At 42.3% G+C, this 24,653-nt stretch overlaps 1 protein-coding gene across 5 annotated transcripts in view; it reads right to left on the reverse strand.

Annotated features, from left to right (window-relative positions):
- Positions 1-24,653, reverse strand: part of LOC119659681 (sodium channel protein 60E) — a 96,957-nt gene that overhangs the window by 45,686 nt on the left and 26,618 nt on the right. For all 5 annotated transcript variants that reach the window (XM_038067909.1, XM_038067908.1, XM_038067906.1 and 2 more), the window contains exon 3: positions 20,287-20,495. In XM_038067909.1, coding sequence (XP_037923837.1) covers positions 20,287-20,495 — 209 coding nt within the window. The remainder of the gene's footprint in view (positions 1-20,286; positions 20,496-24,653) is intronic.

Below are 24,653 nucleotides of genomic sequence, written 5' to 3' on the forward strand. Positions count from 1 at the left end.
TGGTTGCGGGCATGTGGCAGTGTACACTCACAAGAAAACCTAAGTGCCATCCGCATACGGACACAAATACATTAACCACATGGGCCAAAGATATACAATGACATTCTGTGCTTCTTTGCCCCTGGATTTGCTTCTCCTGTATACCGTCTTCTTGGCCTGAAGGTACAATTGTCTTTAGCAACCTCTTCGCAGCATTGGCGATCTGGTTCTCCCTTGCTCTAAGACAAAGTCTCCCCTCGCTCGCAGACAAGTGGATCTGCGCCCCATCCTTATCCTATGATTGACCTGGTCTGCAATCCGAAAAGACTCGTAGCCATTTATTGACCATTCTTCTCTTTTGAAGGCCCTACGACCATAGCAACATCTTGAATTTTCTACATCTCCAATGAACTAAGTGGCACATAGGGTGCGCTTAGGAAGGAACTTCGCATAGTAAAAAACTTTGGATGTGCAGCAAGTTTAGGACACCATATTGAGTGATTGCCAGCGACTTTTAGAAAGAGAAACTGGCGATATGGGTGGCTTGATGGCTTGAGGTATAAGTCAACTCCTAAACGAAGTATAGCTATTTTGACCGACAGTAAACAAACTATCGAAGCTTTAGGGTCAGAATTGACATATTCCAAACTAGCAAGCCAAACCAGGGACGAACTAAACAGTCTGGATGGTTCGCTTGAAGTCTCTTTCCTCTGAGTCTCCGGACGCGGAAATATATAGAAGAACAAAATTCAGAGCCTGCCATATGTTAGTCTTTCCAAGTCTGTTACTTCTACCATGAAAAAATAGGGTCGTTTTTGCATATTGCAGGCAGCAGATCCCGACGTTAGACGAGAGCCCTGTAAGTTGCACCTCATAATCAATTGGTGTCTGAATATGAATCAGGCTGAGAATGTAATCCGTCATGGATTTTCCCCTCTAGATCGTGGCTCTGCGCTCAGAAGAGTTCCTCTCCGCGGGTGGGATGTGGCCCCTGGTGTTCGTTACTTGGATTCTACACTCCGAAGGTCCAGACATTAATGTTTGCTTTTTACGATCCGGGGGGCCATGATTGAGGCGAGAAATTTGCGACTTTTTTTACTTTTTTCTTGTCTTTCATTCCGTCTCGCAAAAAAATCACTTGATCTTTGTTTTCTTCCCGTTTAACATGAATTTGGTGTCTTTTTCAAGGTGCAGCTAATTTCGGATTTTCAGGACCTAGACTTTGTTTCTCTCGGAAGCGAGGTTCACTCCAGTTCTAGGTCTGGCCACGGTGGAGTTGAGCAGTTTTCAAGCCTTTGTTCAGCGTATCAAATAAGCAATTCACCTGAAATTTATTTTTCGCTCTCCAGGAGCAATTTTTTAATTTCCTGTCCACAGGACAATCTGGGGGTTTATTTCCTCAGATGTGCTGTATTGCCACAGCCGTTGCTCTCATCTGAATGAGTCATTCATTTCCTCAGTGTTTGATTCAAGTTAATCAAAAGTACGTCAGCGTCAACTACGCAGTGTCGCTCCCGGTTGCCCGAAATGCGCTTCAGCTTTCCCCAGACGCCTGGACTCCTCCTCTATTGTTCTACGCCATGTGCCCTTGGGACGATCCACTCGCCCGCCATCTTGGTAAAGTTGATTCCACTGCATCGCATAGACAGCAATGCAATTGTCGCCCTCCATTATGTGAACTATCCACTGTCACTTTCAGCTTCCGATCACATCGCGTACGGATGGTAGGCATATGCGCTGACCAAGTCCTTTGTTTGACATATTATCAGGTCACGTACTCCGATGATACGACGCAGACAAGTGTTAACGAAGGCTTGAAGCTTTGGATTGACAGCGGAATGATGCTTGGAAAAACGGTCCATATTCGCATGCTACGACTAGCCATTTCACCCACAGGATGGTGAAGTATTCTTGGCACCTCTTCAGTTATTCGTTATCGTGGATGCGAAGTCGACTGTTGATTTCCTTCACAGGACCATCGAAGGATTTGCAACGAAATGCAAGTTCTTTCGTGGTGCGGTATACATTTCAAAAGTCATTGCGTGTTGCGGTATCTTTTGCTTCTCTGACCAGCGCAATAGCAAATTCCCTATTGCCACGGAGCACGCTATGCTCTGCATATCTGCTGTTCGATCAGCAAGATAGCTCTTCTACTGACGAGCGAAAGCTTGATCAAAGGTCCCCCTCACGTTATGCGCATCGAAGAGACAACCCCTAAATTTCGCATTTGCTGCCACCTGATTTTCAAAGTACAAAGTGCATTACTGCAAGAGGGGAAGGTGTACTCTTCAAAGTACTACCATCTTATTTGGCTTAGTCCCAGAATATCTCACTTATAAGGTTGAAATTTCCCCTCGAATTGGAGAAAGCGAGCATTTTTGAAGACCCTCGCTATCGTTAATGAGGAGGGGAGGGGTAGTCTGTTTTCGATAGCTCTAGGTCTTCGCCGAGAGGCCAGTCCCTATGAGGCGTTGTTGACGTTTCGAAATTTTCAGGTTGCTAGTCTATCTCTTTTGGTCGCTTCGTATGACAAACAGGGAGGATTTTGAGTGTATTCTAAAGACACAATTCACCGAGCCTAAAAAGTTATGGCACTTGAAATGTATTTCGATATCATCATTCCAAAGTTTGATTTGCCAGCCACACCTTCGGAGGGGGAGTAAAAAAGTGGGTATGTACGAAGAAAAATAAGGATTCCCTTTAAAGAATTGTCGCGGTCATCCCCCGTTGAAAGGTTATTGGTCCCCAGAGAGAGGGGGTCTTTCCCTGTCGTTAATAATCTTCTGATTTTAACGAAGGCCGAAAGTTAGGACCTTCTTTTTTTTCTTTCTCTACTTTCCCCAACGCGCCCATGTACTTTTCGCTGAGCTATCCCTTCAGGTCTGCCATCTGACCATTGATGACTCCTTTTCCTCACTTTTGATCAATTCCACAGTGTTTTGGGTTGTAGTTCTCCGGATGTAGATTAGTGACATCTCTTCAGCCAAGATGTCTACCTTCAACAGCCCGGCTGTAATTAACGCTGCATCGTCTGATATTGTTCGACAGCCACAAATCACTCTCAGGGCACATAATCTGTACGAGCGGAATAGGCTTCTCTGGATTTCCTTAGTCGTTAATGCTGTCCCAATCTTGTGGATGTACTTTGCAACTACAACCGCAGCAATATTGTCCTCCTTCCTTCCGTTGTTGAGGAGAGTGCGCATATTCCAGAAACCAGTCTGTTTTCGATACCCCAACGTCTTCGCCGAGAGGTCAGTGACTATCTGAAGCCGTGTTGACGTTTCTTTAGCAATAAAGTTTCTTAATTCCTTTTCATAATCATCAACGGCACAACAATCGGTACCCTGCCTAAGTCTGCCGTAGTAAGGAACTCCAGACATCTTGGTTTTCCGCGAGGTCCACCAATTCGATATTCCTAAAAGCTATCTGGCGTCCTGACTTTTGACATCGCTCCATCTGAGGCAGGGTCTGCCATGTCTTCTTTTTCTATCATAGATATTGTCCTTACAGACTTTCCGGGCAGGATCATGTTCTCCCATACGGATTAGGTGACACCCTTTTTAGTCGCTTCTTATGACAAACAGGGAGGACTTTGAGTGTAGTTTTAGGCCTCAACTCACACGTCGCTGCCCTGAATGGTCCTGCGTATATTTTAATCCAAAATATATTGGGAGAGAAAGGCCTTATTGGATCGAGTGAATAATTTCTCCACAGTCCTAGCTCTGTATTCTGCACTGAGGGAATTCTTCATATGCTGCGCAAATATTTCCCGTGAAATGACTTCATTTAGAACTTTGCACTCGATGAATATCTTCCAATTTTGGACCTTGATTCGTGTTTCTGGCTCCATTTTTTCCGATTTTGTTGCGTAAGTCATTCACTATGTTTGTTCAATTCCAGTATCAAATTTCTTTCTAAGGTCGCCTGATACGGTTTAGAGTATTATCCAATTCTGAATCACCTTTATATTTCGAAGAGAGGAGGAGAGAGAGAGATGTCGCCGAGTTTAATCTCACCTCACTATCATTATCTTATTGCGAACACCAATTCAGCAGTAGGAAAAGTAGGAATCCTTTTTATTCTCGAAGTTTTCAAGACAGAACTATGATCTTAGTCTCCAGTGAAGCCGAAAGCAATTCGAAATGTAAAAACCAATAAGATGGGGAAAAGATTTTATACTGAGAAGGGAACAAATGGTTCCCGAAATATCGTACATATCATCAAAATAGAAATTTGAGTGTAGAACGGAAATATCTCCCAATTGTTTTCATCGAAGATACTTTGAGTCATAGAGAGAAGAGCATGGGATTCTCAGGATTTTTGAGTACTTCCAAGGCAATCTAAAGGGGACAAAATTGACGCACTATTAATGTACATTAATTTATATTTATTGAAAAGTAATGGGAACCTATATTCGAAATTTACTGGTATCTTATAACATCATTGATCCAGTCTAGATACGTAAGTAACTTAGTATAAATAGCAGGCAGTTTCCCATTGCAGTTGCTATCTCCGTTCACGAAAATGCCAACCAAAGTTGGATTTGTCGGCCAGTTGACGAATAAGCCACCTCCTTCGTTATTCAAACAAGGCACTTGGTTAGTGTAGTCCCACGATTCTGTGCACAACTGGAGATATTCATTGTAGCGAGTGCCATAAGCCGCTTTGCATTCCTTCGTCGACAAAAGCCTGAACATTCCAAAGGTCAGTTCGTTAGTTTGATTCCCAAATCCAGCCATAACCATTAAACTATTATCAACCAAATTGACAGCGGTAAATTTGGCCAGTGCCACCACTTTTGAGACTTCCAGAGAGATAGGGAGTTTTATCATTGCGAGATTATCGTAGGCATATTGGGTTGGGTAATCCACAATTGCTGTGCGATCTACCGTGAGGCTGAATGATCCATTGAAGGAGTCCTGATACAGCCTGCTGAAGGACAGTTCGTACAGGTGGTTGTCTTTAACGCAGCTCTGTGCGGTCAAGACCCAACGTTTGTTGATGATGGTTCCACTACAGTTTATTGGTTTCCCAGGGGCGTGAATGCTGACATGCCACGGAAATCGTTCGATTGTGTCTGCTGGAGTTCCATTTTTGATCCTTGAAGATATCGCAGCGGAACCACTTGCGATCGCGAATGCTATTAGAGATAGAGTCAAAAAGTACACTTTCACACTAGCCATGGTTTCGATAAAAGACTGATGGGAAACTTCCAAACTCGAGTTTTTATACGATTACGGCTCTTATCTTTTCGATACCAATGGGGAAATGTCAAGGAGTTTATATTTATTTAAGGAGAAATCTTAACTTTTACAATATCCGTTCGGGGTAAGGCAAAACAAAAATTGATAGATTTAATCAGAGGAAAATCACAATTTAAATATTTTATAACCCGTATAAAACCCTATCAACATCCGACACCCTCAATCAATTCGCAGAATTCACTGAATACTTTTCAATCACCTTTTGCGGCTCACGCTTTCTTAAGATTTGATATCTTATCGTCTGATGTCGCGATTGAAATAAAACGGGTCGGAATTGTCGATAATGAGTGAATTCAAAATAAGCCAATAATTTTTTAGCTTTCAATTTCCTGCAATCATCTTTTAGTACAATTTGTCACCGTTTTTTTTAAGATAATGAATTTAGTCCGGAAACGGAAGATTGTGAAAAGTCTTCTTGAAAAGATACTTGAAGTGTGGCTTAGAGAGACTATTTGTCATTAGTTTGAAGTGTGTTTCCTGTTTTTTGAACTTGCGGTAAATCCCGTGAATTGTCTCAGCCCCTTCCCTCCAGTCTTATCCAAAACCAGAAGAGCCCTTCGATATCTTTATCTTTTTCATGAGCTAGGAGCCAATTTGTTGGAAATTCGATGACTTGGCCTAGTGCATGGATAACAGTTTTTCAAGGATCGAACTCTAACTCCTTCATTCTGACAGGGGCGAGGGATCACATGTTTGTCAGGATTGCTAAAGGAATTCGACCAACTCAAGGTCTACTCTCCGTGAAATAGCTCACAATTTCTTCAAACTTATGAGCAGAATCAATGTCTCAGTTTTCTACTTCAATTGACGAGATATCCTGGCGAAGATGTCTTACTCATATTAGCCAGCCTCGCCTCATGAAGGTAATAGTTTACGTGGTAAACAGGACTCCCATTATTGCTGCTGGATTGGAGGGTTTCCTAAACAGTTACTGGAAGATTTTACGCATCTGCTGGGCATACCATACAACCAAAGGACCCTTAAATGAGTTTCAGCAGCTGAGTTTTCTGAAAGCATATTAAGGCTTTGTTTAACCAGAAGGTATCAAGGAAGTAGGCAGTTGACAGTCCACTAGTGCTCTTGCTCTTATAGTCGGAAGATTAATTTTAGAGAGAGACACTTTATTCCTCCTCACTTATCTGTTGCTGTAGAAGCAGCACTCCTTGTTGCAGAACAACATCGTTCTTATGATACTGGAGTAGGCAGAATATTGGCCGTTTTTTCGCCATTGCTGCGGTAGAACTATAAACTGTACAGTAGTGGATGATAACGACGAAGTCTAGGATACCTAAGTCTGCCGACAGATAGGTAGCCGTTTCAGGATGTGTTTTATTAACATCGGATCGATTCCTAATGGAGAAGATGTCGCTTTTAGGCGAGGCTTTCTCAGAGCAGGGATAGGAAGTGAACATTTGCTTCCTTCCTGGAGAGAGAACAAACTTTCCCATTATTCATACTTACACTTTGAATTATTCTGGAATGAATTCCAACTTGAATTGTCCTGCTTTCTGTATCGTCGTTCCTTTCGACTAAATACTTCTGTCTATAGCCACCGGAAGGGATTACCTCTGTAAAAGTCCCTGCAGACCAGCTAAATACCTTGGTTCTCTTGTGGTCAGAATTTTTTCCATTATCGTTTCCTCGGTCTCCAATGTTGTGAAAAATGGCCTGGTGGTCACAATGAGTGCAGTGTTCACCCATTTGTCACATCCTCTCCTCATCAGTGCGTTAGATTAACAATTGAGCCTAACACTCTCCCGGAAAATTATTTGTGTTTCTAAAGCTGGTCAGCACCATGTCTAGCTCTGTTGAGGAAGTCGAGGGTTTCTTTGACATCCTTTTTCTTGATGATACCACAGATATCGTTTACATACCTCTTCCAAAACCTTGGTAGCAGGAGAGGAGGTTCCCCATTGGAGCTCCTGTTAACTGTTTATAATATTTGCCAATAAAAATGACGCTCTTCAGATCGAAGATACTGGAACATATCTTAAATAATCACACGGTTTTCAGGGGGAACATAAGATTCGTAAAGCACGAAAGGGACCAAATAATTTCCAAAGATTAACTTCTCAACAGCGGTCAGGACAAGGGTTGTTCCTGGCATTTCAAATTTATCAGGAGAGGCAGTCGTGGACACAATTATAATATCCGTTCCATCGACCAGATAAGTAATAGGGGAGAAAGAGTGAATGGGGGTTTAACTATACCGTGTCAGTGTTGTCAGAATCGAAATTGGCGCTCAGATCAAACATCTTTCTCTTAGCACCCAGGGCGAGATGTCGCGCTTTGCGGTAACAGACCGAAGCCGGTGTTATTATTTTGGTTCCTCCTTCCTTGGGAGAAATTTTAAACGTTTGTATCTCCATTAATATTGAGAATTTCGAGAAAAGGAGCGTAAATCGTAATCACTGGTGCTGGGGGAGGATATGAGCTTCAAAATGATATATAGGTTGTGGAGTCTGGGTGCCAGGAAAATTGCTGAAATTTGGAGGAATCTTGTGAACAATTTTGAACGCTTGTATCTTCGTTAATATTGAGAATTTAGGAAAAAAGAGCGAAATTCGTGATCACTGGTCTTGGGGGGAGGGTCTCAGTTTCAAAATGGTGTACAAGTTGGGAGTCTGGGTGCCAGGAAAATTGCTGAAATTTGGAGGAATCTTGGGAACAATTTTAAACGCTTGTATCTTCGTTAATGTTGAGAATTTCGAGAAAAGGAGCGAAATTCATGATCATTGGTAATGGGGGAGGGTCTGAGCTTCAAAATGGTATATAGAGTGCAGGGTCTTGGCGCCATGAGAATTGCTGAAATTTGGAGAAATTTTGGGAGAAGCTTTAAACGCTTGTATCTCCGTTAATATTGAGAACTTAGAATTCGTGATCACTGGCTCCCAGAGTACAGCGCCGGCGGAGAAAGAGCAGTATGATCCAGAGGCTTACAAACTTATTTTGATTGAATCTAGAATGTCCAGTTTACATCGCCGGAGTTCTCGTTCAGGTTGGAAAAAGTGAGCATTCTGGAGCCCTTGATACGGTTGTCGCGAAATATGCGCACATTTCCAAAAGCAATCATAGCCCGTTTTCGATAGCTAAAGGTCTTCGGGCGTGAGGTCAGCCCGAATTCGAGGCGTTACTGTCGTTTCGTTAGCAATATAGTTTCAAAATTGGCAAGTCGCCAGTTCACAAATTTCTTTTCCTTTTGGTCGCCTCTTGTGATAAGCAGGTAAGACTTTAAATGTGTTCTTAAGCCCCAACTTATAGGAGGCAGTCGCTTGCTCCAAATACAAATCTTTATAATGGCCTTTTCCGGCCTGGTAAGGTTCTTTCAAGAATTGTAGATTGCGCGAAATTTCTACTCGATGTTTCCAAACTTAGCAAGGTTTGGAATCCGTAGGTAAGCTAAGTAGCACAAATTTTTGTGCACACAGTTCACACTTGCTTAAACACTGCGTTCGCTGTAGGCAGTAAACAGGTGAACCAGATTTTTAAAAGCTTTTAGCGTTCGGCGTCTCTTCCATTAACATCTTATAGAGGGGGTTTCCTATCCAATGAAATAGTAGGGCAGCGATTCCTGATGAAGTTCGTTATTCTCCCGATTATTTCTGCCCAAGATGAGGTAGAATCAAGGTGCAGTTTTCGGCTCAGTTGCTCCGTTCAATTGTCTGATTGTGGGAACTTCATATTTGTTTCGTCTTGTTCATGATTTTGAAATTCTCTAATTCACCGAGTGTCGTCCTACTTTCACTAAAATCGAACTTCATACGGTAATTATTGAAGTTTGTCAGTGAATTGTAGAGCAATGATACCGATAGTAGGTCATGGTATCTTCCAAGATGGATGCGAATATCGTCGACTTCACTCATATGTTGAAGCATTATTTGTGTCAACAGGTAATCCTTCCTTGTAGGGTGTTACGTTCGGAACAACTGTAGCCCCACGTTCGTCACCAACTCCGTTACGTAAACAACAACTGTGGCCCCATGTTGAGCGCCAAATTTGTTACGTGCTCCGCCGCAGGGCCAAATTGTCGTCGGGACTCCCATTCGCCGCGTAGGTGCCAGAATTCGCTCAACGCTAGTCTTCCCTCTTTCATTCCGCGCGCGTTAGTTTTTTTTTGTGATTTTGTCCCCTCCCTTATTAGGCCGTTTGGTAAAGTATTTCTTTTGGAGTTGAAATCTTCGGTGGTATCAACCCGTCTCGAGACTTCACGTTTCTATTAGAATAGTTTACCCTGGGTGGATTTAGTTTTTTGACTATTGAGTCAAGGCACGTGATAAAATCTCAGTGTGCTGACAGGGAGGTAATATTTGAGAACCAAGAACCTCGGCCCCTGCTAGCATTCGGGTTAGTTCCAGCATGTGACGTCCGGTTCCGCATATTATCTCGCGCAGTTAATGTTCACGACTGGCAGACCTATTAGGGAAGTTTTATTGGTTGACAGCCTTGGTGACCCTGTTGATGTCAAGGTGATGCAATGTCGTACTCTCAAACAAGGGCCTTCTAATTGGTACAGATTTTCTAGTTTTTGCCACAGTTCTCTTTTCGTCGCGTATTCTTTCACCGGTTTCAATTCGGCTGAAGAAATTCCCAGATGTGTGTCCATCATAACTCTGCTATCTTCGAGTTTCCATTCTGTTAGCTATCTTTCATGGGTGAGTAGGTAGCTACCAGTAGCGGCTCCGAGGAGTCCAATTAGCGCTATAGTGCACCGGTTTAGTGCAAGAAACTCCTAAGAACGTGGCTGTTGTTATGAGAGCAAGGCGGCGCAGCCCAACGGGATCAGATCTCCAGAGCCAGCCCGTAGCATTCAAAAAGGTAAGCAACTCTCCCACCCTACAGTTAGAAAACTCTCTGAGGTCCCCAAAGAATGCTTTTCCTAGTGTTCCTAGCCTGATTCTAGCTAGCCCTGTAGGAAAGGAATTGCGAGAGGATTTTGGCCTTTTTTTTGGCAGCGTTCGCAATGCGAATTGTAGGCTATGTTAAGTGTTGCGGTATGGCCCCTATAGGCCGGTGCCCGTGCGGACCACCGTAATCTTATACACACTTGCTCGCGATCGGGTTTTGTTATACGCAGGCGAAACCCTCCTTGACTTGACACAAGTGGTGAGCCTTCGTCATCTGCGGTCCGCGGTTGCTAATTATTCATATTCTAATTATCGATAGGTGTCAAATATCGCCAGTTCTTCTGCTTGGAATACACTAGCGGAACCTGGGAGATCATATGACTCGGATAAACTGTGTACATTCTTTGATCCGTTGGTGAAGAATATTCGCATATGCAATCAGGAATGCCCAGATTTCCCGAGATACTTCGTCTAGGATGTTATTCTGGTCGTTGGGCTTCGCTGTCCAGCATCCGGACTAATGTAGTTTGACGGCACTACAATGTATTTATTTTGGAGGTCTAGGGGAAGGAAGTGCAGGAGTACATTGAGATCATCTGCATAGACTCGGTAGCATCTGCACAAGCGGTTCTTTGAATCCTACTATGCTTCGTACTATTTTACTTTTTGCGCAAAACCATCATACAATGGAAACGTATGTTAGGATGGGACGCCTCACAGCTGTATACATCAAGAGAAACATCCTCGGCCGGAGATCCCATTTCTTTGCAAAGGTTCTCTGGCCTTCCTAACCTGCAGTTCTATGTTCAATCTCCAATTTAGCTTTGGATTCAGGATTATACCCAGATACCTTTTACATTGGAGGAAAGAACCAATTTTTGTTCATTCAGCCGCGATAGGTTGAATTCGGGTACCATTGTCCTGGTGGGGAATAGTTTCTTTCATGGGTGAATTCCGTAAAAGCTTAAGCATAGCTTAAACACTGTCTAGGAACATTTATCTAAGGAAGAGAACCCTTTTCCCAAGTTTTCCTCTCCTCGTATTCCATTCAGTTAAAAAAGTGTTGTTTCCCAATATCCACTTTTAAAGAAGATGCAGCTACCCCATTGCCTGAAATCAAAAAGCTTCATAAAACCCACTTCTCACCGTGACACTCCTATTCAAACTCCAATGTGGGTCATCTATGAAACATTCAAAAAGCGTAAACTATCAGGCAAGTGCCTACTTGTCGAAAATCGAAAGATTACATAAACTTTGCATGTTCGCAACCGCACGTGTGGAATAGATAATCTTGGATGTACATCAATCTTTAATTATTAAATCCACGTCATCCACCACCTGCTTTTCCATGTTCAATTGAAAATTCATACTAATGACGGCGACTGATGCATCCATGAGTCTACATAATGAGAGTTGAGGGTGCAACTAGATTACTTTCAATCCGACACAACATTTAGGAACTCAATTAACATCTGAAGTTGTCGCCATAATTAAAAAGGAAATTGAAAAGAATTTCTCGACCATTGTATGTCGCATATTTTGTGTTTTTAAGGCGAACAAAAAATTGGAACAATGAAACGACATTGCTTTCACATTAAACACGCAGTTTATCTGGCAAGGTGAATTGGGGAATCAGTAATGCATTTCGAGGATGAGATAGTGGATATTTTTAACCCATTGGACTTATCTAACTTGGAGTATGCCAAAAATTTAATTTAGAATTGGAAGAATTGTATTTTTTTCATTTAGATTATCTACAATATCTATTTTATTAGGTTTCTGGTAACTACTTTCATTACGAACAATTACTAAGAATAAATTTGAGATCATATCATGGCTGATTGGAATATCCACCATTAATCCACTTTCTTATAACGTAATGTATTGAATCATCGCTGAAAATGGGCACATGCAATTTCGTAATAAGGAAACTTCTTAATAATACAGCTACAATCACGTCGATACTTTTGAAATATGAGCTGCAATTAGATTTTCAAGAGAATAGATACAAATAAGCTTCTATCGGGGCACATGTCCTTGCGAATTACGGGTTGAAAATAAACTCAAAATATTCCCTACTTATCATAAAAGGTGACTGAAAGGGATAGAAGTGAGCTAGAGATCGTCAAATTTCGGAATTACCTAGGTAAAAATCAAAAACGTCTCGGATAGGGACTGACCCCAAGGCTACTACTTCTAGCTATCAAAAACATGACTTGCGGTTACGTCCAGGACAGAGGCAACTCATCAGATGTTGCCTCACCTCTGCCCTGGGAGCGTGACTGAAATGGTTACAAGTTGGCATTTGCTCCCTTATATTAATTCAGAAATACAGAAACCGCCTTGTTCTAAGTCGGTCGAGGCTAAGCTAGAATTTTGTTTGAGTATCGAAGGATTCCTAAGTCCGCCATCTACTTAATGGCGGACTAGTTGGAAAGCCACTTACTTTCTGGGTTGTGGTCAGCACTCATCCTTGTAATCACTTCGGTCAAGCTGCTCCCATGGCAGAGGTGAGGCAGCATCTGATGAGTTGTTTCTGCTCTGGACAAAACCGCAAGTTATATTTTTTGCAACTTGGGTGCATGCCCAAGGATGAGGGTTGCGTGGACCACGACCGAGGAAGTATGTTGCTTTCCAACTTGTCCGGTTAGCCTGGCTGACTTAGGAATCCCTCGATTTTCAAACCAAATTCTGCCAAAAACCGTTTATTATTGGTTTCTGTAATGTGCGTATGTTTCTTGTCGACTGTATCAAGGGTATCAGAATGCTCACTATTTCCAACCAAAACTTTGACCCCAAATGAAGTGAGTTGGTAGGCTCTGGGCCGGACTCCTCTCTATCCTCCAGCGCAGTATTCTAGGCTAAATGGCAGCAAACGCAAATATGGCTTCGCTCTGTTGCTGCACCCCACTACAAGGTGCGTTCCCTTGCCTTGGGAGGTAAGAAAACGATGTTTTCTATAAGTAACTATAGATATCAAAATTGCCAAAGTAATTGGCTGCGAGTTCACTGGAGCTCCGTTACCGTGGAAAAGTATGATAATGGTCGCGTAGTTAACGTGTGTGGTGAGGTTCGCAGAAGCTGCCACAAGCAAAACAGATTTCACTACTTCATATCGCATCACGAAAGATCTTCCAGCGGACTGTAGGCCTTTTGATGGTCTCGTGAGTAACGCTGAAGGTAGGCTGCTCATGAACGTGGAGGAAAACGGCTAATCTGGACGGTGTTTCCGTAAAACTTTTTCGAACAGCCACTACAGCCTCTGCAGAGTATATACTTGCATTGATTTATGCAACTTTCACCGCCTCGTCATTGGTAGCGCAGAGCCTACGATAGGGCCAATTGGGTTTTGGCTGACCGATATCGTACGGGCAATCAAATCGATAACTTCATGACCACCAGCAGATTTTGGAGTTCTTGGATGTGCCTAACAAGAGAGGTGCTGACATCGATCTCGAAAGGGATCATCATCTGATGGTCGCGTACGTGTTGCATTCGCTACTTCTCACAGGGTTGAAGAGCTGCGACCCCCCATCTAGGATAATTTAGATATCGCATGCACAGTGGAAGTTTCAGTAAAATCCGCAACCTCTGGTGCAGAATGTATGGATGTAGGGACTGGGCGACGAATTTAGTTCGATATTGAAGAAATGCGTTTTCGATTTGGAGGAGCGTATGGAAGATCGGTTAACTGTAGCAAGCCGAACAGCTCTGAGGAATAAATATGTCCCTGATGCCTGCTATATATATATGATGCCAGGGTAATCTGAAAGGGGGTTTTTCAATGTCTTGGGATGGCGAGGCCTATTTTCCTGCGGTAAATTTAAGCTTAAGCTTAAGCGAGGTAGTCTAATGCAGACGCTTGGACGCGCTGCCATACAGAGCGCTTATGTATTTATCAATCGTGACTCGCTCTGATATAGCGTATGGTATCAGTGTTTGTTCTGGGACCAGTCACTGGCAAGCTCCGTATATTACTTTACATTAAAGGTACACTAGACTTAGGTTCACTTTTGGGGCGAGAGGATGCAGTCTGACATATACTAGTATGACAGATGACCGTATACTAGCAATATTTTCAGAATGAGTGGGGGTTGCGTCACAGTACACATCGGCATTCAAGGAGCGAAGAAATCGGCAGAAAACTACGTGTACCTACCACTCACGAAATTCATTCATGTGTGCAAACATTTTATGAGAAAACCCCTGTAAATAGAAGAGATCCCGAGAAAGTATGTTATCATACGACGAACGTTTGCAGGGATCCTTACGAAAGAATTATCCAGACTATCAAATTGACTAAGGGTCATCATAATAGAAGTTTAATTTTCTACAATCATCTCACCCCAGTGTAGGAGCAGTTCCTTGGAGGTTAAGGTATCATAATAATGGGAGAACTTTTTGATAATATGAGGTCTGGCAAGATACTTTGCGGTAAGGTTTTTTCCTGATTCATGGCCTCAAAAACACTAACCAATCGTTGTTTTCGCTCTATTGTGCCCTTTGTCCACACGTATTCCCCAAGCGCCACGCCCTGATTTGAGCGTTTCGGCTATCAATTTGAAATGGGAGAACTAGTTTGCTCTTCAGATGTGCTCAAAAACCTTCAGGAAAGATTCATGATTTTTTTTTTTTTTAAATGTAGTTGTTCTTCGCCCGTATCAAGTCGGATCATGGTCCACACAAACCGAAAACTGCCAAAGCTTCGACAGAATTGGAAATCGTAAAGCCACCTACAGTATGTGGCACGCCTATAATTTTGATACTGTGATAACTTAGTGTATTAAACAAATCAGATAACATGCCCGGTCTAGATTTCATGGCGAGCTTAGGGTCCTTCGGTATTCCGCCCAGACCCCGAGCTTTGTTGTCACTCATTTTGGTGCAGATCTCGAACAGCCCGTCTGTGGTTACTGCAGGAATTGCTGTCACATTCAGAGATCCGTCCTGTTGGGGGAAAAGGTAGGTAGTGGGTAGGGTATGTGATCTGCCGGATTATCGGTCTCTGAGTTGTCCCATCACATTTCTATAGGCGCTCCTTCAAGGGATTTACATTCAGTTTTTTCCTTTGCTGTATTCCGGGCTTGGGATTTTTGCGGGATTCCTTATATACATGTTCTTCTTGCACTTGAACGGTTCCTACCTACTACCCTTTGAGCCGTTCATGTAGCTCGGTGGTAGGCTGATTGAAGACTAGTCCACCAGTGGTTGGGTCTTCTACATGCTTTGGCGATGCATTGCAGCACATGGAGAGCTCTTTTCGTGGGGTCGCCTGTCTTGGTAGGTTGGTCTAGCGACATTTTCACGAGGGTTTGCTCGTGAAATACTTTTGTAGACCAGCTTGAAGTTGGTGTAGACTGTGATTGCTGCCATTATAGCCCTCGCTAACGTGCCAGGACCTACCACGCACCAATGCAGGGGTGACAAAGGTCAGGTCTATGATTGAGGCGTATACTTCTTTTGGAAAGGTGTTCACATTCGTTGGCTTATATAGATGTAGTTCTATCTACGTAATAGACTTCCATCTAGACTGTTGTTTGGCCAGTTGCTTATAGTCGAGCCAGCAGTTACATGTTTTGCTTTTACGGTTGATTATCTAGACTAGATCTATGAAGAAAAACCTCCCAATCATTCAACCAAAATCCAGCTACCCTCAAAAGTTCGCATGTTTTCTAAGAAGAGATAATAATTATATAAAATACGCAGCGTGATTTTTACAATTGCCGATCAATATTTTCAAATTACAGTGATAATCAGTGTCATCAGTGTCATCATGATATTTCAAAATTAGATAGAAGATCGTGTTTATATTGATTGGTGGCAATCTGTGATATGTTCGAGTAGATGTTTACATTATATTGATTTGTCTTAAATCAAAATCTAAGTTGGGAAAACTACCTATCTAGACACTTTATTATGTCTTATCTTGAAGTGTATAAAAAATGCATTCCGAGCAAAAAATGCAGTATTTTATCAGTAAACCTGTAACATGTCATCTTATCAATATCGAAAGACTTCTAGTCCGCTTTGCTATTTACATAATATGCTGGTGTCAAGCTCAGATAAAGACGCAGGGTTTTAGTAAAATATTGCTGAGATCGGGGGAGAAGATACATAAAGTATAGTTGGAGTTATTCCACTATACTAAATCCTATTTGGCCTTTTTTGATGACAGGATTTACGGTAGGCTGACAAGAAGGTCCTGGGAGTTAAAAATGAGTAGCTGCCATGTAGGCTTAAAGCCGCTATCTTCCTCGGATATAGATTGATTTTTGGGCCTCCATCGCAGCCCCGCCATGGCTAGCATGAGGTACTGGTTTATACTGAGGCTCAGTATTCATACCAGTGGATCCGAGGCGTATCTAGTACTTCTACCACAACTAAGGTGTACGACGCCCAAGTTATACAGAGCAATTCCACGCTTGAGCCCACAAGAAACACTGCCCACGATATATTCACAGGCTTAACCACCATGAAACTCCCACAAGGGACGGGGGCATTTCCTCCAGGAATTCTGTTGGAACATATATGCTCAGAGAGCCAACCTGGTTCACATAGTACCAGATAACCTTCGATGAATTCCTTGTCGATTCCCCCTCTTCGTGGAGTACGTGGGGACGGCACATGGTAAGCCGATGGAGAAAGTGCATTGAATCCCGCAGAACTACTAGGATGTCCATCTCAATCGATTTGGTATAACGGGTCCCTCTTTTCGAGAGACACAAGCATTGCTTCACCGTCTATGTGCGGTTGATCCGATGCTGACGCAAAGAGACCTATTGCGCGCCTATCCATGACTATTTCATCATTGCTGATGGCCTCAATGGTCCTCAAAAGTAGACGGAAACCGTTGTCATGGGGAAGAAGGCTGCATCATATGCAATATTGGCTCCCTATAGTGCTAGTGGGGACACTAAGATGCAGATCGGCTATATCCTCATAAGTTAGAGCCACTTTCTTCGTTATTGATAGCAATGTTGCGCCGTACATGATCCAGAGACCTCAACCTCGGCCATTGATTGATGTCCTGCATGCCAAATAACCATTGAATCCAAGCGAGCCATGCTGGAAATTAAATGGTATCCATGTTATGAGGGAGGAGATGTGGTGGTTTCGCTCCTGCGACTATCTTCAACTGAAGAATCTAGGTTTGTAATGACTTTTGGACCTCCACCAATCCCATGCCTGGTTCTTATTCTTCATCGAGGGACTAATTTCTGTTTTTGAAGGAAGCATAAATATTTTAGAAGACGGCGTACCATGCGTTTCGAAAATATTGGATTTTCGTTCATTATTAAACTTAAAAAATGTTCACAACATCTAGTACCAGATTTTTTATCTTGTATATATTCGCCAGCGTAGGTGGGAGCTTTGGAAAGAAACAACAACGCTGCAGACGTGGACTTTAATTCGCCACATTTTCGGTCTGTGGACTATTTGTAATTGATCGAGCGCATTAGGGAGAATTTCAAAAAATTCCCTGGTCTAAAAGTGAGCTAATCATGCTTCAGGAGATGGGCTGCAATAGGCTGCTTTGGATTCCGGAGGAGCTGATGACTGAAATTATTACCTGTACCCTTGCTTTTCCTTTAAGGGCACATGGAGTGGAAGTAGGGGTTGATATAACCTTGTGTAGGCTGTCGTTGTGGTTTTATGTTTATCTAAAATGGTTTCACAATTCAAGGACTACATCTTTAATTGTAAAACGACAAGCAGTCGTCAGAGACGAAGACTTTGATTTTTGAACCGAACATTGATATGCGAGGGTTGCGGGGTGGAGGACTGTTTTCCTGAAGCCTGAAGAAAGGGTCTCAACTAGCTGTTTAAATGCAATAAACGTTGGATTGAGGACAGGTGGATTCACGGTTCTAGGGAAAGTCTTTCTGGCGATTTGGGTGTAAGGGTTGTCGGGAGTTTAAAGCTTTGTGGCAGTTACACATACTTGTACCTTGCTTGACTCGCGCGGCATTTCTCTCTCTTTATTTTTTTGAAGCCTAGGATGTGCGGCATTTTTGCTACTTCATTGAGCTTTTGAGAGGGCTCATAAGTGGCTATGAAAACGCACCTCCCGATTCATATTTTATTGGAAAAGTGGGTTCTCCCTATGAAGAGCCTGGCTGCGCTCCAAAAGCCTAAAAAGTTGGCAAAATTGACCGTGGAGGTCCTTCTGCAAATACTGAAGCCCAATTGAAGTGTCCCGACACATGCTTGCACGACTCTATGCTAGCCAGGCTTGGGAATGCAAGAGAGGGTGCTTTTTTCACCACTTCAGTTTGTCACAAAAATTTTACATGCCCTTAAACTGATGCTTGGGCTCGCATCGGAACGGTTCTGAAAAACAAAGAGGATATCCCATGAACCTAGTGGAAGAACTAAAACTGAAAAATTCAAAAAATAACGGGTGACTGCACGCGCGGAGTCGTAAAACTCGAAACTCGAATGTCTCGACCGAGAAGGAAGATCTACGACGGATTACATCCTCAATCCATGGTTCTCCTGCCTCAGATGTTTGTGCTCCTTGGTCTATCTTCCATTCTTGGAGCTACACAATTGATTGATTTTTCTTAAACATCGGGAGGTCAATGATGCCTTCAGTTCTTGCAGGGATCACAAGCCCAAATTTAGCAATAAAACTACCAGCTCCGTCTTCCTTTGTGGCAATTGTACGATGTAGAGTTCTCGGTTTCTTGCTGGTTGTATACTCGCTCCAACTACGATGCACTCAGACTTTCTTGATTATATTGCTCCGCAGCGAGCCTGTTTTGAGAAGTTAAGGAGTGCTAAATAGTGAAAAATAAAAATGCTGTATATCAGCAAATAAGTCTCTTGTCAGTTCGTCACAGGACAATGTGAAGGAACTGATGCATTTGGTTCGAAGCTGTGGATTTTGCAAGGTTCTTAGCGTTGGAAAGTTGCGGCGTTCGATGAACCAACTTTGTAAAGAATTTTAGGGATCACTTTCTTCCTCCACCATCATAACTTCTAGAAGCGTTACTGCTAAAGACTTTTTTGATGCCAGTCGGTTGCGTTGTAGGAACCTGGTTTGGGCTCTTAACTTGGACTCTAGAGATTTGACTGGTTTTGTCAGTATCGCAATTGACACCGCTGAGCTTCATATTCTGCAAGAAGTTGGTTATTTTCCTTGCTGAACTTCATCTTCTCTTAGACGTCGGAGTCCTCACTGTTTGTCTGCCACAATCAGTTCTTCTATCATGGCTTCTTCTGGGACGTTTTCGAGATGCGAGATTTCGGATTAATTGAAGTAGAAGAGATATGGGGATATCTACTGTCATCGTTTTGCAGGGAATGACCTGCCAGGTTGTCCTAGTTACAACAGCGTTCCAGGGTACTCCCCTCTAGTATGGGCTGTTTGTCTGTCTGAGATTTGAGGAGGTGGGAAAAGGGGACTTAGAAACTTAAACGAGATCCTACAGATTATAAAGAGGTCACAAAACACAATTGAGGAGACAGGGGTCGATTTTTGGATAGTTTTGAAAACTAAAGCCAATTTTTTGTTGAGCTTCGCCTGGAGAAGAGAGAAAGTAATAACGGACTATAACCGAGAAAGAAAACGCTGTCATTCTTGACACCAAACACTCATATTCGTGATTAAAATAAATTAATTCCTCCTACGTAAGCTATGACTAACTTTCGGTTTCCTTCCGTACTTATGAACTTTGGATTCAGATGACATGGGTTATGCGGATGGATAAATTTGCAATAAAAAAACCTGTGATCAATATATTCTAATCGAGGCTTAATCGAACAGTAAATCGCTTTTAAAGCGCTTCATAATTCTTATCGAGAGTTATCAGTAAAGGTATTTGTCGCAGGTGCTTAGTGACACTGACAAGGCGGTTTAATTGTTAAGACTTTGTCTACTGATTTATTCAGACTTAATGCACTAAAACAATAAAATTATATTGCTCTTTGGATTAATAAATTTCCGCTGAGTAAATTCAGATTAATGATGTGTAATATGTCATAAATAAGAACTCGGATACTGTTCTTTTTGAGTGGATCTTTCCCAGAAGTGCAATTCGTGATCTTGACGGAATATTGATATGCCCACAGAGTATGGTATCATAAAGCGGTAATACTTGGGAATTTTTTGAGAAATTGTAATCAGATTAGGAAAGAAAATTTTCCATAATTTACGGTTAATGACTATATGACTTCAAATTTACTTGACTTACCTCTTCATAGATGAAATTGTCGATTTCTTCCAGTGGTTTTCCATACATGGTTGGTGGAAAGGGTTCAAATTTTTTAGGAAGCACATCTCCATCTTCGATGGTGGCTTTTGTGCGGGGATGAAATCCATATTCGCGGACCAATTGGATATGTCGATTTTCATGTTTGATTTGCGATTTTTGCGTATAGGCAACCACTTGTTGTTTGGCAACTGAAATTAGGGAGAATATGCAAAAAATGAATATCTTTGAGGTCATAGTTGACATGGATTATGCTTGAAGGGAACAACTGGTTCCCGAAATGCGGTACAAAATATGATAATGATCTATATACCATGAATAACGAAAACCCCCCTGTAATCATCATTATTTTAATAAATTTATGTGATTGTAATCACCCCTCAATATTTCAACGAACCCATATATTAAGGGGTGCTATCAGCTAGGCTTGGTTTAAATGTTGACGCCAGGGTAAAGTACCGAACTCAATTTTCGATAACATTTTATCTAAGTGGTAAAAGGAAATGAATGTAAGTCAAAATGGATTGCGTCATCAAATCAAGCTAATTAATTAAATTCACTCTTCTTTTTTAATCTAGAAAATTTATGATGTTTTTCTCGGGTGATTTTTCTGGCAATCTATTCGGATAATAATTGAGCTATTGTAAGTTTGTTGTTTGTGGTATTTTACAGAATATGGCTTCCTTGTTTTCAGATGGAAGTTTATCCTGCAGTAACCCGTCAATATTTCCACTATGATCCTAAGCATTGTCTTAGTGAGGTTTAAACAATCCTGTGAACGCTTCGGTTCATATTTTCCCGTGGGCAACTTGGACTGTTTCATTTCTGGTAAATTCACTGAGTATAGCTCCGTCGACATTTTTCTTAGTAGTATCGGTGTGAAGTGCTTCCAAACGATCCGTTTTTGCTCCATCCTTAGGCGGCTCATCCGCTGCCCCATTACCTTCTAATCCCATGTTCGCTGGGACCCTTCTGTACATTGGGCTCTTAATTTATCAAAGCATTCACCTGGTTGGACTTGAGTGCCTTGATAGACACAATACTTCGTCCTTTTTGTTAAAGTCGGCACCTCTATCTATGGCGTTTACGAAGGTGTTCCGATAGCCTCCAAAAGAAAAATAGTCTTCTCTTAGCTCGATACACTTGACTCAGCGATGCTCCAACTTCTATAATTCGCCTCCGTGGTGGCGATTATTTCCTCATTCGAGTAAAATTTCTGGCCGGCGAGTGACATTTTTAAGTTCAGAAATAGAAATAGAAGTCGCACGGGATCAAATCTAGAGAATACCATGGTTGGGGAGGTGTGAGCTGGCGCGTTGCGACCGTGAAAGAGCAGTATTTTCTTCCCCAAAAAAAGGCTCTTCTTTGTGCAGCAATTCGTCGTCGACTCGGCCCAATAACTCGGCATAGTTGAGCCCTGTGACCGTTTTGCCTTTCTGCAGGTAGTTCATGCAGATTACACCTTATGAATCTTAGAAAACCGTGGCCACCACCTTTCTGGCCGATGGAACAGTCTTCGAATTGCACTTAAGCAGCGTCAAACACTGCTCTGAATTGGTCCCACCGTTGCGCTTGTTGTCCGGAGTGAGCAAACCCGACACCCATTGTATGCCCAAATTTCATGCAGGATATGACTCACGTGGCCTTTTGAGATGCCTACTGTCTCAGCTATCTCGTGCGCCTTCGGTCTGCCAATCCGAGATCGTTGATTTTTGTCACATTATTCTCCGTGGTAGCGGTTTTTGGGGCACTTGAGTGTAGCTCAGCAAAAACCGACGTGAGACCACGTTGAAGCTCGTTAAACCAATTTTTTATGGTCGCCATCGTAGGAGCAGATCCATCGTATGCAGCATCCAAGCGCTGTTTGAGTTTACTGCGCGATTTCCCTTCCAAAAACAAAAACCGGATCACTGACCAATATTGTTCTTTATCCATTTCTTAAAATTCGCGAACATGCCGACTTCCACACGCGGTCAAAATAGAAGTACAAGTCTGATTCCCTTTCTTCCCTGCGGTGAACCCCCAAGCTATTAAAATTATTGAAGCTTCCGACGTGAATCTCCTAGAGTAACTTTTCGTTTAATGTAATTCGCAAATATTTTACCTCTGCCTCTGTTTCCTGTGCAACTTCTCTGTTGCGCACCTTAATGGTTCTTAAGTGATCAAGCACATGTTTTCTACTAAATGGCACTATGCCGATCTTGATTGGATTGATGGCCAGCTCTGCCTTCCTGTATCAATTAGTACCTTATATCTACCCATACAGATTAATATCATAGCGTTAGCGTAATCCTGGACATGCGCCTCGCAAACTAGCAAGATTGTTGTTCCGCCAGTAGTTGGGTTGCCTACTGAGGAGCAGTCGCCTTCTGGGCATAGTAGCATCACAAGTTTCCGTCATCCAGCGGGTGATTTGGGTGACTTCTTCTCTGTTCATACCATCTAGGATATGTTCGGCTTGTGTACCGTGAAAAACGGGTCCCCTTCAAAAGCTTTCGCGGACCAGGCGACTCTGTGAGAGCTCTTTTTTGAGTTTGATTCGCCCTTGATTTCCTCACTGATGAGCGGCAGAACCCCGAGCGAAGATACAGGTAGTTAAAGAACGGTTTCATTATGTGGATTCATATTTTTAGGTTGAACTTAAAGGATGTTTTTTTTTTGGAGATTTTTCGGTTGGATAGGTTCTGGGAACGAGATCTGTTACACCTACCGGGGTACCTATTTTGAGCCATCGTACTTTTCACCCAGTATCAAAAGTAAGATCAGTTTGGAAAAGTATTAGAGCCCTTCCGTTTGATATCCCACATGACGATATTTTGTGAAAAAAAAATTGTACACCCCAGTTTCGAATGTATGGAGAGCCACGTTCTGACATCCAAGCCTGTTTAGACAGTTTCCAAGTGTTCGAGTTACCACAAAATAGTTGGATCTTACAGTATCTTGGTGGCACCTATGCCCTTCATTCTGTCTCTTTTCCTTTGTTTTATTTGAGGCCACTATTTCCGGCTCGATAGATGGTTTGTCTGAAGGCTACGGGGCCCTTTTTTTCCTAAGGTCTGCTGGGACCTTCCTGTGATTAGCCAAGGATTAGAGTCGACTTCATTGGAGAGTGAAATGCTCGGTTTAGTTCTTTAATTAATTTTGTATATTTTCTGTTTTTCCTTTTTGAGGTACTTTAATTTTGATCCGTCACAGCTGCGCTTTCCATCAGAGCTACGTATCGCTTTTGTCTGCTAGGATATCAGCGAACACTATAGCACTCTGAACGATTCTGAAGGCACAACTCACCTTTACGACGTACTTATTTTTGGAAATGCTCTAGAAAAGGGTACCACTTGGCACAACGTATTGGCCTTTTCTAGATAAGTAGTTAATTTTACTTCTACTATGACGGTCAAATATTTGATGGCTCGTCTGTTCATTTAATTGTTGGTCGCATGTAGCTTACTTCAGAATGGTCTAATTGGTGTCGAATTTAGAATGAGCCGCGAGACTCTCAAAGCGTCCAGCGTATGAAGCAATCATTGTTTCCACCAGCCATTTGGTCGTTTGCCGTCGGCTTCGATGTTTACATCAGCCTTGGCAAGTGAGTTCTCGTTAGCGCGAATGACATTTCCTACGCCATCGAAGAGCCTCATGTCGATCGCGGATATCCTCTATCCTGTTGTGATCAAGGCTTGTTACCTCATTGACCCAACGCAACATTTTCATCTCCATTACCGCGAGGCGCCGTTCAGTGCCCTTTGTTGTCGGCCAACACTTAGAACTGTAGAGTACGACACTGCGATGTCCGATGCTACAGTTGAAGCCTGCTTTTGTCCCATCTGAAGCTAAGTAATGTACTCCGTGACATTATTCAATCTGTACGATTACATTCTTAGTATTTCGTCCAATAAAATATCTGAAGGGTCAGTTATGATTTTGGATGTTATTTTAGTGAAGCAAAAAATCGTCATGTGCTCCGTTCCCGAGAAGGTCGAGAGTTGCAAGCCCGATAAAAGGCATTTAACATTGATAAGCCCAGCTCCTGTTGATGTGATGAGCACTGTCGTCCTCAACCTTGACACTGAGTTATCAGTCCGTCTAAAACGTGGATCTCCCACTATTATCGCCGGAAACCGAGCCTATCAAAACTTCGATTACTTTGTTGCCAGAATTAAAACAGATCAAACAAGTTTTCATCCAGATAGTGAATAGTTTTCGTGGGTGTACATGATTGCTATCGGGTTTGATAAAGATTGTAAAAACTAAAAAAAGATTGTAAATAACAAAAAAAAAAGTTTGTAAATAATAAAAGAAAAATTGTGCAAATAATAAAAAAATGTCAGGTGGAATTTTCAGTCATCCTG

This window comes from Hermetia illucens, chromosome 6 (assembly GCF_905115235.1).
Source record: "Hermetia illucens chromosome 6, iHerIll2.2.curated.20191125, whole genome shotgun sequence".
Lineage (NCBI taxonomy): Eukaryota > Metazoa > Arthropoda > Insecta > Diptera > Stratiomyidae > Hermetia > Hermetia illucens.